Below are 15,104 nucleotides of genomic sequence, written 5' to 3'. Positions count from 1 at the left end.
GGCAATTGGAAAGCAATTGAAAGCTACTCTTGACCAGACAGCAAAAATGCATAATAGGATAATGTTTTTATATAAAATAAGTTAATAAAAAGGTGTGAGGTTTATGCTTAAAGGAAATTCTAATAAAAGTTCTAACTAAAATCTAACTAAAAATTACACAGAAAATTGAGAGGCAAAGCAGCATTTGACCTCTTTATTTACAATAACCATTTTAATTTTAAGTGTTTTCTTAGCATTTCAATAATGCAACTATGTCTTTGGAATATATATATATATATATATATATATAAGCAGCACAACTGATTCCAACATTGATTCCAGACAAGCTTTGCATTACAGAAATAAATTATATTTTAAAGCATAATAAGAAAACCATTATTTTAAATGATAATACAATTTTACAATTTTACTGTATTTTTTGGTATTTTTGGTTAAATAAATGCAGCCTTGATGAACAGAAGCGACTTCTTTAAAACACATTATATATATATATATTCAAGAAAATGCATCACATAACAGATCAAAACTGCTGCGCTCAAAATAAAACGTGTTACACACGACTCCATCTGTCCATCTAGCATGAACTCCATGATCTCTGTGCTCCAGTCTTTAACTTGTGTCCACCACTATGTCCTTCCCTTTCCTCTTCCCTGAGGTTTCTGTCACTTGTTCAGCTGAATGGCCATAACATCAGCGTGACCTAAATGTGTCACATCCCTCTCTTATCCCACTCTCTCTCCGTCTCCCCACCACTCTACTTTTCAAGATATCCCAAAACTTCTTGTCTGATTTACTCGCATCGCCCCCAGAGTTTAACCCCTTTCAGCTCTCCTCCACTTCTGTTTCATCTCTATCTCTCCTCCTCTCTGACCTCATTCCCACCATTGCTCGGATAAACAGAAAATTAACTTGGTGCAAAAACATTCCTCAAATTCTTTCCCTTTTAGTTTCTCCTCTGTCAGCCAACAGACAAAAAAAAAAAGACAAAATATCCACAGAGATGCATAATAATGCTGACAAAGAAACAAGAAAAATTACGACATGCACACAGGTACTGGATGCCACAATGTAGTTAATTTCAGGCACAGCATAATGAATCATAACCTGACCACAAATATGTGTATTGCTTATATATAAAGATAATGATAAATATCACAGACCAACTCCCCTGAGACATTCCTTTTCAATATATGAAAGACAGCTGCAGTAATTTGTTTAGATTATAAATCTACACTATCGTTAAAAAAATTGAGGTTGTAGCATTTTTGAAGTCCCTTATGCTCACCAAGGCTGTGTTAACATTGTAAAATATTATTACAAATTAAAACAACTGTTTCTATTGAAATATATTTTAAAGCTTAATTTCCAGCTGTCATTCCTCCAGTCTTCAGCGTCACGTGATCCTTCAGATCATTCTAATATGTTGATTTGGAGCTCAAGAAACTTTTCTTATTAAAAAATAATAATGTTGAAAACAGTTATGCTGGTTAATATTTTTGAACATAGTCATACTTTTTTGTTTCAAAATTTCTTGATACATTTTTTTTGAATAATTTAGAAAAATGATTTATCAAGAAAATGTATATATCAATATACAATTTTTTTAACTGTCACTTTTGATCAATTATTATTTAGTCAAGTATTTAACTTTAACTTCCCTAACATAACCATAACAGAAAACATTTTAAGTTTTCCTCCTAAGAAATATTATTTAACTAATATTTTTCCAAATGAGGACAAACGTTACCCGACACATGGACACAAATTTGTAACTTGCATTCACAAAACAGTGCATGCAATGCAGCACATGTCTTTTGTGTCTTTAATTAGATCTGTGTTTACGGGCGTCTTCTCGCTTGCCTGAATACACCGTGTGTCATTTTCTGTCCATCAAATTCCATTTATAATTAGCATGACAGGAAGCCTGCGGAGTTCTGATTCAAAGATAACTGACACAACGATGATGCACGCACATTGAAATGATAAGGTGAGTGAAAGGGGATTGCTGGTTAGAAGTATTTGTCAAACGTTAGAGGATCATGTAAATGTGATGAGCTCAGGACCAGCCGGTGGGTTTGTGGGGTCCCAGCAAGATCGTATAAATGGGCTCCACCTATACTGACACAATATTAAAGCTAAACAAACTGCACTGAAATAAAATCGCTAAAAATAAGCACACTGATTGTATATAAGTTGTTGAGAAATAACATGTTAATATTTTTTTTTCCAGCATTAGGCTAAACTAGGTGAATGTATAATGAACACTGTAAATTGAAGGTGCTTTAGTTACTATTGATTGTTACCTTTCAGCTTTTATCAATTTACCTAAACAGTAATGTGACAGAACAAATAAATTATTGGCAGTACAAATATATATATATATATATATATATACAAATAATCATGTTGAGATTACCGTAAATAAAAAGCACTTATATAATAATTTTATAGAATATTAAATTGGCTAAATTTGAAAATCATTTTTGTAGTCATTTGTTGTGTAAAACTTATAATACTTAAATTCTCTTGCTAGAGTCTCTTACTATTACTGTAAGAAAATATTAATAAAGATTGTGAACATTTGTTTGTTTGTTTTTGATTCACTATCCTTCAGTACTTTTGTAAAATTCAGATTCAGAAATGATTCAGTGACTGAAAATAAATATCTATTTATTGATTTGTCACCACCTACTGATGTTAACGACGTCACTGAATGAATGAATCAGTTCATGAATCTGAAAAAATATTTTAAATAAATAAATAAAAGCAACAACATTTGAGTCACTTGTATTTATCAAAATCCCCATCATAATACAGCAACGTTTTGTTAACTGACCTAATCAAGCCAAGCTATCAAGATAAGGCTCACATCCAGTCACTGAATTATTCAGTGAACAAATTTGAACAAGTTTCTTTGGTGACTGGATACAATAATTTGAATCACTGAAATGAATCAAAATTCCCACCATTAGAATACATGTTTGTTTACTCACCTAAACAGGCCGAGTAATTATGATTGGGCTCATATCCGGCATCACACATGCATCCTCCAACAGGAACCAGCCATTCGCCTTCTGTGTTACAGTGCATTCTTGGTGCAGTCCCACCCTGTGATTGGCTATGGGGTACACAGGTGCCAGTCACCGGCACTAGAGATGTTGGCTCCGCCCCAGAGGGCGTGGCTGGGTAGAAGGCCAGGAAACGACTGGCTGCTGGACAGCGACGATAAAATATGGAAACACCCATAAGTGACACGCAAGCTCCGCTGTCTACTATTGCTAAAACAAACCTGAAAAAAAGAGAAGAAAAGAAGAAAGACAAAAAGAGAGTAATGAAAAGAGACAGTAGCCAGCAAAACATCTGTTGAGACCACACAGACTAATAACTGTTGTTTGCTTTTTGTTGTTTTCGACCACATTCAGATGGATCCTCATTTCATCTGTACACAATGACCGTCATTCATCAGGGGTTTTGGGGAGACAGGGAAAGGGCAAAAGGTCATCGTACCCTTTGTGTGTGAGAGGAGCAAAACTGCGGGTTTTGATGTTGATGCGTCGGGCGTTCTCAGGTTTGTACTGGTGAGGTAGACTTGGCTCCACACGACTGAAACTCTTGTCTGCTGCGATGGTGTCGATCTTCACCCAGCCTTCTCTCGTCTCTCCGCTGGAAGGCTAGAGCAGAGAAAGACAGATCCGTAGAGACAACAGCTTTCATGCTAATGATGAATATGTCTGTCATGTTTAGGGAGAGATCACACAGAAATGATAATTCTGACACATTTTGAAGAATGTGCATGCACTGCTTGTCCTTGCTTCATAGAAACATTAAAAACAGTTCAAATAGGGGGTGCTGAATGCTTGAATCTGGTTGGATGACGAATGTTCTAAGGGGTGCAATTATTTTCAGGGAAACGCATGGCTAAAGTGTAGTTCCAGGCAGGTCTTGACCGCATAACATGTCCAGATCACTTCACCAATTGATTTCAGTTATTTCAAATGTCCTTAAAGCCTAAAACAGCAAAATACCCAAAACCCATACCGACACTTGATCAGGCAAATATAGTAAACAACAAGATTAAAAAGACAAATTATTTCCATGTTTTTGCAAAACAAAATAATACGTATCCTACTCACTGGAGCGTTTTGGGACAAAAAACTGACGTATGTCTAAAATACATAATCTAAACAATGTTGTGAGGTGTGGTAACAGTTGTATAAGTGGAATAATTGATTCCCGTCTGTTGAATTATTTGAAAATAACACACACCCGAGGTGTAGCCACTTCACATCTTCTCTAATGATTCAACGGCCCTTCGTCTCTTATTCTTTATGATTAGAAACAGCAGTTTCAATTTCTAACTGCTGTATATGCATGCATATCTTACAATCACGGTTTCCTTTTTTCAAGCAGCACAACTGTACTCAACATTATTAATAAGACATGTTTCTTCAGAACTAATTTAACAGTGTAAAAAACTATTTTAATTTTAACTATATTTGTAAGAAAAAATCCATAAAAATATGACCCAATGTACTTTGTTATTATGAAGGAAATTTCTTGTTTTTCTTTCTTAAAATACACATTGCATTGCATTTTGTAGTGTTTTATGGTTGAAAGAAATGTCTGTGCATGGAAAACGTAGAATACTGCATTTTTTGTTTTTTTTTTGTTTTCAGGATATTATCATTTTTTTCTGTGAAATATTTGTGGAATGGTTGTAGTGTTTATATAGTATGTTAAATGCACAAAAAAGATGTTAGTAGCAGCATTAAAAAGAACAGGATTTGGTTTTGGCATTTGGCATTTACAATGTCTGCTGAAAATTCATTTAACTTTTATAATATATTTATATAAACAAGTTATATTTTAACAATAATTACAGTTTTTACAGTATTTCTGACAAAATAAATGCAGACTTGCTGAGGATAACTCAAAAACATAAAAAAAAATCTTACTGACCCCAAACTTTAAACGGTAGTTTATATATAATTTGATCACTTATAACTGTAATTTGATAATTTTTAATGCTGAATGTGTATTGCAGCTGTTAATTGGACACAAGCTCCAATCTAGCGCTTTCCTGCAGTTGCCCGCTATCAATTCTAGTGAAATCTTCAAACAAAATGCCATCAGATGTGTCCCTGTAACATGGAAACTCTGGTCTTTCACAGAATAAACAGGTTCGGAGCTACATGAGGGTGATTAAATAATGACAGAATTTCAGTTTCAGGAAAATGTATTCCTTCAAGGAGCTATTTTTAGTGTGGCGGCATTGCATTTAAAAGATTAACTACAAAGGCTTTGACAAGGGCTTTACATAACAGAGATGTTGCGAGACCTGCAAAACTAAAAGAAAAGTATTTGATTTACATGATGATGGACCACATCTCAGTTCCCGAGAGATAACAACAGCTTTTATTTTTTGTTTTTAGCACTATCTTCTCCCCCGAGGAGTCATAAGCCACACAAACCGCCGAGGCTCCACATAAGAGAGTCGTAAAAACCAGACTGTGTGTTTTCCTCTAACAAACACGACCAGGAAATTGCACTTGTAAGATATACATCCCTTGAGGCGATCCTGCCCAGAAATGTCTAAAGATATATATCCAATGGTGCGGCTATACACATTGTTAATTGAACAATTAAAAAATAATAATAGTGAAATTAGTATTTAATTTGAATTATGCAATGAAAGATACACTTCACGCTTTAATATTTTACATGAATATATTTTTTAGTGGGAGCCTGCAGGCACATGTCAGAGGCATCATGTAGGTTTCATCTTTTCTGCCGAGTGAAGCATCTGGGGAAGTGTAGTTCATACAATATACAGTTCAGTCACTCAAAGACAACGAGGGTCTTATTTTCTTTAAAAGCGAATCCCATGGATTGCTGCATCATAACAAATATTCCAAGTATGTCTTAGTCAGTCAAACCAAACAGAATGCTACAAGACTGAATGCTGCCAAAATCCTTCATATGATGTCTGTGTGTGGGTGTAGGTCAAGGTTTCCAACAAACCAGCATTTGATAACAGGCTAACACACTCATGTTAGTTTTAGGATGCTAGTCTGAAGTTGTGCACACTGAATGCTATAGATATGACCTCAAGATGTCTCCTAGCCATATGGTTGTACTTGTGCGGGACAGGAGACATGATCGTTTCTGTAGTGATCTATGTTTTTGGGAGGTAATACTAACATGAAAAAGTCCATTCATCATCTCAGGTCATATTATATATTAATATTTATTTTCTGGCCATTCGATTTTCTATTAGTGTTGGTTTCATATGATTTTAACATTTTCTTTTTTTTTTAAAGAAATTAATTTGATCTGTGATTGATTAATTAAAAAATGACAGTAAAGTCTTTACCTGTTTTTATTTTTATTTTTATTATTTCATCAAAGGATGTAGGAAAAAGGATCACAGTTTCTACAAAAATAATAAGCAGCTGAGCTGTTTTCAACATTGATTATAATAAGAAATGTTACTTGAGAAAATCAGCACATTAGAATTATTTCTAAGGATCATGTGACACTGAAGACTGGAGTAATAGGTGCTGAAAATTCAGCTTGATGTTTAAAATAGAAACAGTAGTTTTAAATGGGAAAATATTTCACTGTAGTACTGTTTTTTTGTGTATTTTTGATTGAATAAATGCAGCCTTGGTGAGACTTCTTTCAAAAACATTTTTTAAAAAGCACAGATCCAAATTTAAAGTGGTAATGTATTTCATTAATATCAATGCATTTTGTGGAGCTGCACAACATGACATTTTACAACTTGAATTAAATCTGTCTTGCCATTAAAGGTCAAATTATCTGTTAATTTAAGAAGATTTTGACAGCAGTCCTCTCTATGAAATATTCGTTTTTTCTTTTTTTTTTCTCCAGTGTTGGTTGGTTTATGTCTGTTTTTTGTTCACACCAGTAGACTTCGGCTTGAAAGGTTTTCAAAAATGTATATTATAACTTTTGAAAATGAAAAAAGCATGCTCATAGAAAATAACAGAAGATGCATATTCAAGTAAATGTATGTGTGAACTGCATTTTTCATTTTTTTTGGAAAAAAAAAATAAGCCACAGAAAAAAAAAAATAATAATAATATGTCTTTGACCCTTATACCATTGGGCTTAGTACAAATTTCTCAATCCTTCTTTAATCTCATTAAAGCCTGTGGTTTGAGTTAATCCCTGGTCACTCACCTCAGCTGCCCAGGTTCTCTCCAGCTCTCTCTGGGAGTCAGCCTGCTTGTAGTACAGGGTCAGGGTCTCCCTGCATGTCGGGGAGGGGGAGCGTAGACTGGCACAGTCACGAACTGAGAAACGCAGTGTCACAAAGATCCGTGGAGCTGACTGCCGGTACAGGAAGGGCGTGGCCAACCAGTTGTCTTGGAGACGAGGGTTCTGATTGACGTTGCAGACTTCAAATGTACGCATGAGTCTCCCCTTGTCATCTAACACGCTCACCTCATCCCACTGAGAGGTGGAACAATGTTGGAGAATAAAAATGAGCCTGAGGCATGAACACTGCACAAAATGTTCACCAAGATGCTTGAATATATACAATGAAGCCCAGAAGTCTGATCCCTTTTGAATTTTTCTAGTTTAATTACATTTTAATTTAAAAATGCTATTAAAATCTTTATTAAATAATGTAAAATATGTATTGAAAAAAAATTAATAATATAATAATAAATATATATTTATATGTATATACAGACACACACATAATACATTTTAAAATAATAAATTTTTTAATCTTTTGTTTATTTCCAGTTTAACTTAAAATTTGAATTCAATTTAAAAAAGGACTTCTGGACCTCACTTAAAAAAAAAAGTAAATATAAATGAATATTAAACAAACAAACAAACAAACAAACACTATGTTAGGAAAGCTATTGTCTGTATTTGGGACCCAGAGATAATAATCCCACATCGCTTTGAAAAAAACAATTTTTTTTTAGTTTTTGTGAAATGACACAGTTTGGATCAAAGAACCGCCCTGCCCTTTCCCGCTTTTTCAGGTGATTTAAGATGAAAATCCTAGACAAACCCCAAATCTCTCAAACACACAATACAGAAATCCCAGACACACACCCTCACTGACTCACATGCTGAGAAACAGAGAGAGACGGAGGATGAAGAAAATAAACACAAACAGACAGAGATGGAGAGAAATACAGCATCAAAAACTTAACATGAAAAGACTGCTGGAGGAATGAAAACATTCATTTAGAGAACTGAAAGGGAACGAAAGCAAGAAATGGGACTGAGCGGGAAGAAAACAAGACGGGGCGGACAGCTTGAGAGAATGAGAAGATGAGTGAAGGAGAGGGGGGAGAAATTCAGAAAAGCACAGATGGATCGATTAACAAAGATATGTATGCAGACCAAGTGACAGACAGAAAGAGAGAGAGAGAAAGAAACTGAGGTCTGGCAAGAGAAGCTGGGACAGGAAGTAAAGGATTTCTAGTTCTTGTCAGTAGGTCAGAGACTCTACGCTGCCCAGGGCCACAGAGACAGCAGATATCACGGTCGAACTGACAGCAAATACACACGTAAGTGGATGAAGGAACTGAGGGAAGGAGGGTTTAATATGCTCCATTTTCTGTCCTTTTGGATAGGCAGAATTAAAACAGGAAGTAAACACAAACAATAGGACAGCCAAAACAACAAATACAAAGGAAGAGGTCATCGATATGTTGCACACACAGACACACACATGCACGCACGCACGCACACACACACACACACACACACACACACACAATCAGACACATCAGAATATTCTAAATAGTGATCCTTATGTTTTAAATTCAAAGAAGCATCAGTGAACGTGCACTGTTTCTAATCTAAAACAAGAATCTTACCCCTGTGTCAGGATACGTTGTCCAGCCAAGTTCAGCGGTGGACTCTGTAGTGTCCAGCAGCATTACTGAGAAAGACAGGAAAGGACAGAAATGTACAGAGAGTAATTATTTCCATCATTACTTTATTTAGATTGCAACAGGGCTGTTATCAGCATAGACATTTTTTGAGAGGATCGCAATGTAACATTGACTTTACATGAAAACTAATTTTCGCTCTTGTAAAAGCGTGCATTTGTGAGCATTAGCAGAACTGAAGATGTCACACACGAGACTGTTGTCATCTGCGAATCTGGCCAATCGTGAAACAGCTGTGTCATCATCAGAGCTTGTGGCTGATCTGAAGAAGGTGTGCAGAATGAGTCAGCCGGATGCTCTCGAATCGCTCTCACGGTGCTTCGATGGCATACATCACAGTGACGTGGTGACCGCCATGCACTGCTTCAAGTCAGATGCTGATCCAACCAAACGGAGCAAACACAAAACAAAACAAGACTAATCTACATTTAACCGGCCACTGATTTCAAGCAAGGACCTGATTTGACATGACAAATGTCTCACTTATACGACCTCGCTGAAACAGATATTTACACTCCAATCTGAACTATCTAGTTTGTGTAACAAAAATGAGTTTTACATAGTAATTAACTCAAATGATATATAGGGAATTTGAATAATTAATCAAGAATTTGATTAATATATATCTCAGATGACAGTTACATTTAATTTTATTGATTATGAAAAAAAGCTCAATTGCCAATACCAATACTAATCACAGGGCACTGTAATTTACTCATTAATATGTCAATATTACATTCTTCATATCAATTATTGTGATATCTCTTACTGTAAATTATTGCAGATCAAACCGTGGTATGTCCAGCACACCACTATAGACCTATCAATTTTCAATAAAGTTATCACGCCTTATAATTCAAGGAAAAGTATTCTCTGGCCATGAAAATATTATCCTATCCTTATGATAAATTTAGTTTCTAAATTTAGAGCTTGTAGCTAAAGATCAGAACATTTCAGTGACTCGTAATGTGAGTGGGGTGGAGTCCAGGCCAATCATTTTATATATGGGTTTTTAATAATTCAACTAGTAATACATCAAACTACAAATCACACAGAGTAAATATGCGTACGAAAATACAGACAATAAACATTTACCAGACATAACGGAATCCAAATAATAGAGAGAGAGAGAGAGAGAGAGAGAGAGCGAGAGAGAGAGAGAGAGAGAGAGAAGTGTAGAAAGCGAGAGAGATCACAGAATGAGCTCAGGTATGAAAATCAGTCAGTAAACCTTAGTGGAACCAACAACGAATCAAATAATAGCAACACTTTAAAGCAGCATTTAAATCTCCATAGAAAACGATACTTGCATGGCCCAGTGGGTGAGCGTGGTACCGGCGACGCACGTGTGATGTCACGTGGTCCTTTGAAAACTGCGCTCGTGGGCCGGAGGCCGTGTGACGCGCGCGCAAGCTGCGCTGGATCTTGGCGTGAGCGTGGAGTCACGTGTTCCTTTGTTGCAAAGAGGTGTTCGTTCATCTTCGCGCGGTATTTGAAAGGTTCAACAAACAATGTTCCAGAATTCGTCTTCATTGTGTGGAGAGGCGAATAGTTGAATAAACTTAGTAAAGAAAAGAAAAGAAAACAACGAAAATGAAAGTTTCCAAATGAGCCATGAAAATGGCTTTCCTCTCCTCAGTCCGTGTGCTGAGGGGGGAGGAGAACTGAGCGCGGCCCGAGGCCGCGCGGAGCGACGTGTCCGAGAACGGGAAGAAGAGCAGAAGAGCCCAAGAAGAGCGGGTGGACCTTGTTTGGTCAATTCTTATAGCTTGAAATAGTTCACGCCCATTTTCGAGGGAGCATCCAATGAATGTCCGCGATCTGAAGCGGAGGGAAAGTTCCTTTGTCTCGGTTGAGACAACCCCCTGATGATTTAGGGCCTGTCCGATTTCATCAGGAATATTAAAGCAAGTTCATTATTCCAGATTAAATACATTTTTCATTACTTTGCTCTAGATAAATGGGTCTGTCAAAGCATGACGATTAGAACAAGACTAGACATAATATATATATGACCAAAGATCTAATTTTTAGATCGAATTACACATTTAAAGATTTGTTTAACCCATGATAACACTGCAGATGTTGGGAAACATCTAAATGTACCAAAAGGGAATACGTAATACATTTATAAAACATGAAAACAGAAAGTTAATGAATACATTCCATAGAATGCATTGTTCAAAAGAAGCCAGTGACTTGGCTTCTCTCCTGTCCTGTGTGGTCGTAAAATTTTACGAGCTACCAAGGAGTGTGGGGGTTGCAGAACATTTCTTTTTTTGAGAAAGTTAAAGTGAGGAGAGACATTTCCTAAAGTATGAGCTTGCAACTTATACTCTTCACATAACAAGGATTAACCATTTTATGCAATCCAAAAACATAATTAAAATACATATTAATAATAAAATGAAAGTAAGGAACTTATACAAAAAGGTTTCCTTTGTCTCCAGTGTGTTGGAGGAATTTGGGGGGGGGGGGGGGGGGTGGGGGGTTTCAGGTATCCTTTGAGGCTCGCGTGGGTATCGTAAAGTAATTTAAGTCCAGCCAGGCTGGCATTTAGTACCAACAGTCTGAATTTATAAAACAGAATTTAACCCATGAATCGCTGACCTGCATATCTGTTACATCTCCCCCTTTACGTCAGATGAAGTCCCTGTGTGGACATCATCGGACGGCAATCATCCGGATGGGCAGATGACAGGTGAATCGTGATGGTCATGCAGCAGGTGGGTCATGATGACAGGTGGTTCCTGAAGCTGAGGATTCAGCTTGGTGAGGTTCGGTATTGTCTTTGACTTTGCGTCCCTTTTCCGGGGATTCCATCGGAGACCTCCAGCCACAGTTGTCGTGAGTTTGGCTGTAGAGGTTTGCATCTCGTTGAGTATCCTGTATAGGATGAAGGTCACGCCAAGAGTCAGGGTGGGACCAATGACGGTGGAGATGCACCGTGCAGTGTCGGCAGCAGTCCAGGCTAGGACCGCAGATGACTGGTTCAGAATGGGCTGTCGAGACAGTGCTTGGAGGGCTGTATCGACAGGAGTAATGTCAATGTGTTGGGTGGTACCTTTCAGTACTTGGTCCAGCAGGTTGGCACGGGTGGCGGTGTCATGCTGGTCGTAGGTCAGCATAGCTGAGCGCACAGGAGTGTTGACGAGCCATCTGTTACCCACAATCTCTGCTTGCGTTTCTGTGACTTGTGTACGAGGCTTGGCTTCGGCAGGGCAGCGCGTATCGCTGACCCAGGGTTGCAGCTCGCAGATTCCTTCAGAGTTGTGTCTGAGGAAGGGTTTGCTAAGGCAGAGATAATGAATGTCTTTGGTTAAAGTACACATGTGCATGTTTGGGGCCAGGTACAGCTGTGTGTTGCTGTCGTGGTAGGCCACCACATTTGGAATGTGTGTTTTGGTGTGGGTGTTGCTCTTCCACATCCTGACACTGACAATGTCTTTAGGTCTGTAGACTTGGTTTGACTCGCTGATGAGTTGGTTCAGGAGCACGTTCACTTCTCCCTGTTTGGGGTTTGCGTGCCGTAGGAAGGCGCTATCCAGAGAGTTGGCCAGGTGCATTCGTAGCAGGTCAGCTGGCATGGTGATGGTGTAAGACAGCACAGTTAACACAAGGCTTAAGGGTATCATGTATGGTGGGGTTTTACTCGTGGTTAGGCTGTCATTGGAGGAGCTAACCTCCCACAGCATGTCTGTTGTTAACGCTGTAGGCAGCTGAGTCTGGGTAAAGTTCTTCTGGAAGACAGTAAACAGTGGTTTCAAGGAGTTTACAGTCTGGTTCGCTGCATTGACACTGGACATAACAATGTTAAACATTCTGGCGGCAGCAGCAGCGGCTCTAAGCAAAGCTCCCGGGCACTGTTTGGAGCGGTGGTGGTGTCCACCTAACTCCATTTGTGTAACCGTCACTTTCTCATGTTGGCTGAACAGGTGTTTGACATCGGCCTCAGTGTGAGTGAGGGAGTCCTCTCTCCATCGGAACCTTGTACAGCTGTATTCGGTTACAGTGCTGGGGTAGTGTGCCCTGTCATCGGTAGTCAGGAGTCTCAGCGGTTTTCTCGGTGGCAGCTGTCCTCTCTTTGGCTGACAGCACGGCACGGCAAACCACAGCAGCATCCTGGTACAGATAATAGGGAGAGAGAGAGAGAAAGGGGAGAAAGAAACAAACAAGGCCTGTCTTTGGTTGGACAGGACAGTCTCTTTGCTTCGTGGGCGGTGACTGGGTTTAGCTCGCCCTCGCCCATGTTTTGCCACATCTTGCTGCTGGCATGACGCTTGCTTCAGTGTTTTGTCAGTGGCTCTGGTGCTGCGTGGTGCAGCACATGCTGCGTCATGGAAATATATTGGCTTTATCCCCCTTTTGCTCCGTGGCATTACACGCCCTGGCATTGTGATGTCAGACGGTGCACAACCCACAATATTGTTCTGTGCACGCAGCATGGTTTGTGTATCATGCAGTGGTCTGGGGCTTTGGTTGTCAGTGACTGTAGACTGGTTGCCAGGGTGGATGGAGGGGTCTGAGAGGTGGTAAAACAAAGTCATTATCAAGGTTTCAGAAGCCCGCATGTCCGCTATGTTGGTCTGTGTAGACAACGGAGCCTGCGTAAGCGATTCTGAGGTAGGCAGTTTAGCTAGTAAAGTTCTTGTGCTGTGTGTAATCACTTCAACCTTGAATGTGGGTGGGTGGGTTGGGAGTGACCACAGAATGTTGTTTAGTGTGCCAGTTTTGGCAAGGGTGTCAGTGTGATCTTTAAAGTCCTCGTCTAGACTTGGTAACTTTGAGTGTCCTTTTTCCTTCTTCCAGTACACGATCACATTGTGTGTTTTTGTGATGTTATCACATTGCTGGAACAGGTGTTGGTGTTTGACATGCTTGTTTGCAAGTGTGAGTCCGAGTTCCACACATTCAGGTGAGGATTGGAAGAAACCCAGCGTGTGGTGTAAGGTTTGACCACCTTGCAGGTTGAGCCGAACAGCGACCCCTTTGGTGTAAGCTGGTACCACCGTACCCTGTTTGTTGACTAAGGTACAGAGGCTTGAACTTGGGCCTGTTGTTAGGGCGTTGTACTCATGGCTGGCTGCTGGGGTTCCCGTGACCTCTGTGACCTGACCGTCTGGCTCTGTGGGAGTTCCCGTGACCTCTGCGACCTGACAGTCTGGCTCTAGCAACCTGTGTGGCTGGAGAGAAAGAGGTTCTCGCACTTGAGCAAAGTCTTTTAGCTGTTTGAAGTTCAGAAAAGGGTCAAAGTGTTCTAGCAGGTCTTTGTCGATGAGCAATGTATGAGTGTTCATTGGTGGGACATACATGGGATGTATTAGACTCATCGGAACGAATGTCAGGTGAATGGAAACAACCTGTTCAAACTGGATGTCATCCTGTCTGTACACCTGTACATTCAGTTCATAAGTTTGAGGTGTAAGAGTTCGATCTTGTCTCTTAGCTTCAAATTGGAGTCTTTTGAAAAGGTAAGATGAGATCACCGTCAGGTTTAATCCTGTGTCGATCAGGTCTTCCCTGTTGACTCCTTTTTGACCCACCCCCTTTTTGACAGGGCTGCCCAGGAATGTTGGCATTAGGGCAGGTGGGACGATCGGTGGGTGATGAGGACCGGTCTTGTGTAGCTCGCTGCGAAGGCAGGTAGTCAAAACAGCATTTTCTGGTACCTTGTGTTTGTGGTACCTGGTGTGAGGACCTGTGCTGTCTCGTTCAGTTAGCTGTAGCTGTTGACTGTGGAGCTCGGGCAGTGTTCTGGGTGCTTGGCTCATCTTCCTTGCGAGTATTCATGTGAAGAAGATCTTTCAGCACCCTCAGGATCTCTGCTGTCTCAGACGTGGCTGCACTGTGTTGCCCTCTGCTGGCTTGGAATGGTATTGACTCTCTGTAAAGATGTCTGTGACTGTGGTGTTGTAGAGCGCCATCTAGGGTTAACTCCAAGCAGTGCTCAGAGACAGAGACGTTGGGGTTTTTCACAGTCTTTTCACAAATAGTCTTTTGCTTGGTGCAAGCTTTGTGGGCTAAGTTCCGTAACTCTTGTGTAGTTCTGTTACGGGGACACGCTGGGACTCTGAGATGAAAACTCCAACTGGCATGTAGGTTTGGGAGGAACAGAGTTTTTAAGTTGAAATCCTGTTCCATACCTGGTTCGTTGCA

The 15,104-nt window shown here is 39.5% G+C and overlaps 1 protein-coding gene across 2 annotated transcripts in view; it reads right to left on the bottom strand.

Annotated features, from left to right (window-relative positions):
• LOC113059953 (ephrin type-B receptor 5-like) overlaps positions 1-15,104 on the bottom strand; it is a 52,700-nt gene that overhangs the window by 14,668 nt on the left and 22,928 nt on the right. Inside the window, exons 1-5 of one of the 2 annotated variants that reach the window (XM_026228672.1) lie at positions 9,141-9,164; positions 8,874-8,938; positions 7,207-7,479; positions 3,508-3,671; positions 2,994-3,289 (exon numbers count right to left, since the gene is read on the bottom strand). In XM_026228672.1, the coding sequence (XP_026084457.1) occupies positions 2,994-3,289; positions 3,508-3,671; positions 7,207-7,479; positions 8,874-8,936 (796 nt within the window). In that variant the 5' untranslated portion in view covers positions 8,937-8,938; positions 9,141-9,164. Of the gene's footprint in view, positions 1-2,993; positions 3,290-3,507; positions 3,672-7,206; positions 7,480-8,873; positions 8,939-9,140; positions 9,165-15,104 lie in introns of those variants that run through there. The other variant, XM_026228671.1, reaches the window with a different exon arrangement.

The sequence above is a fragment of the Carassius auratus genome, chromosome 41 (assembly GCF_003368295.1).
Source record: "Carassius auratus strain Wakin chromosome 41, ASM336829v1, whole genome shotgun sequence".
NCBI lineage: Eukaryota > Metazoa > Chordata > Actinopteri > Cypriniformes > Cyprinidae > Carassius > Carassius auratus.
The sequence above is the reverse complement of the archived record's forward strand: the minus strand, read 5'-3'. Positions and strand labels throughout refer to the sequence as shown.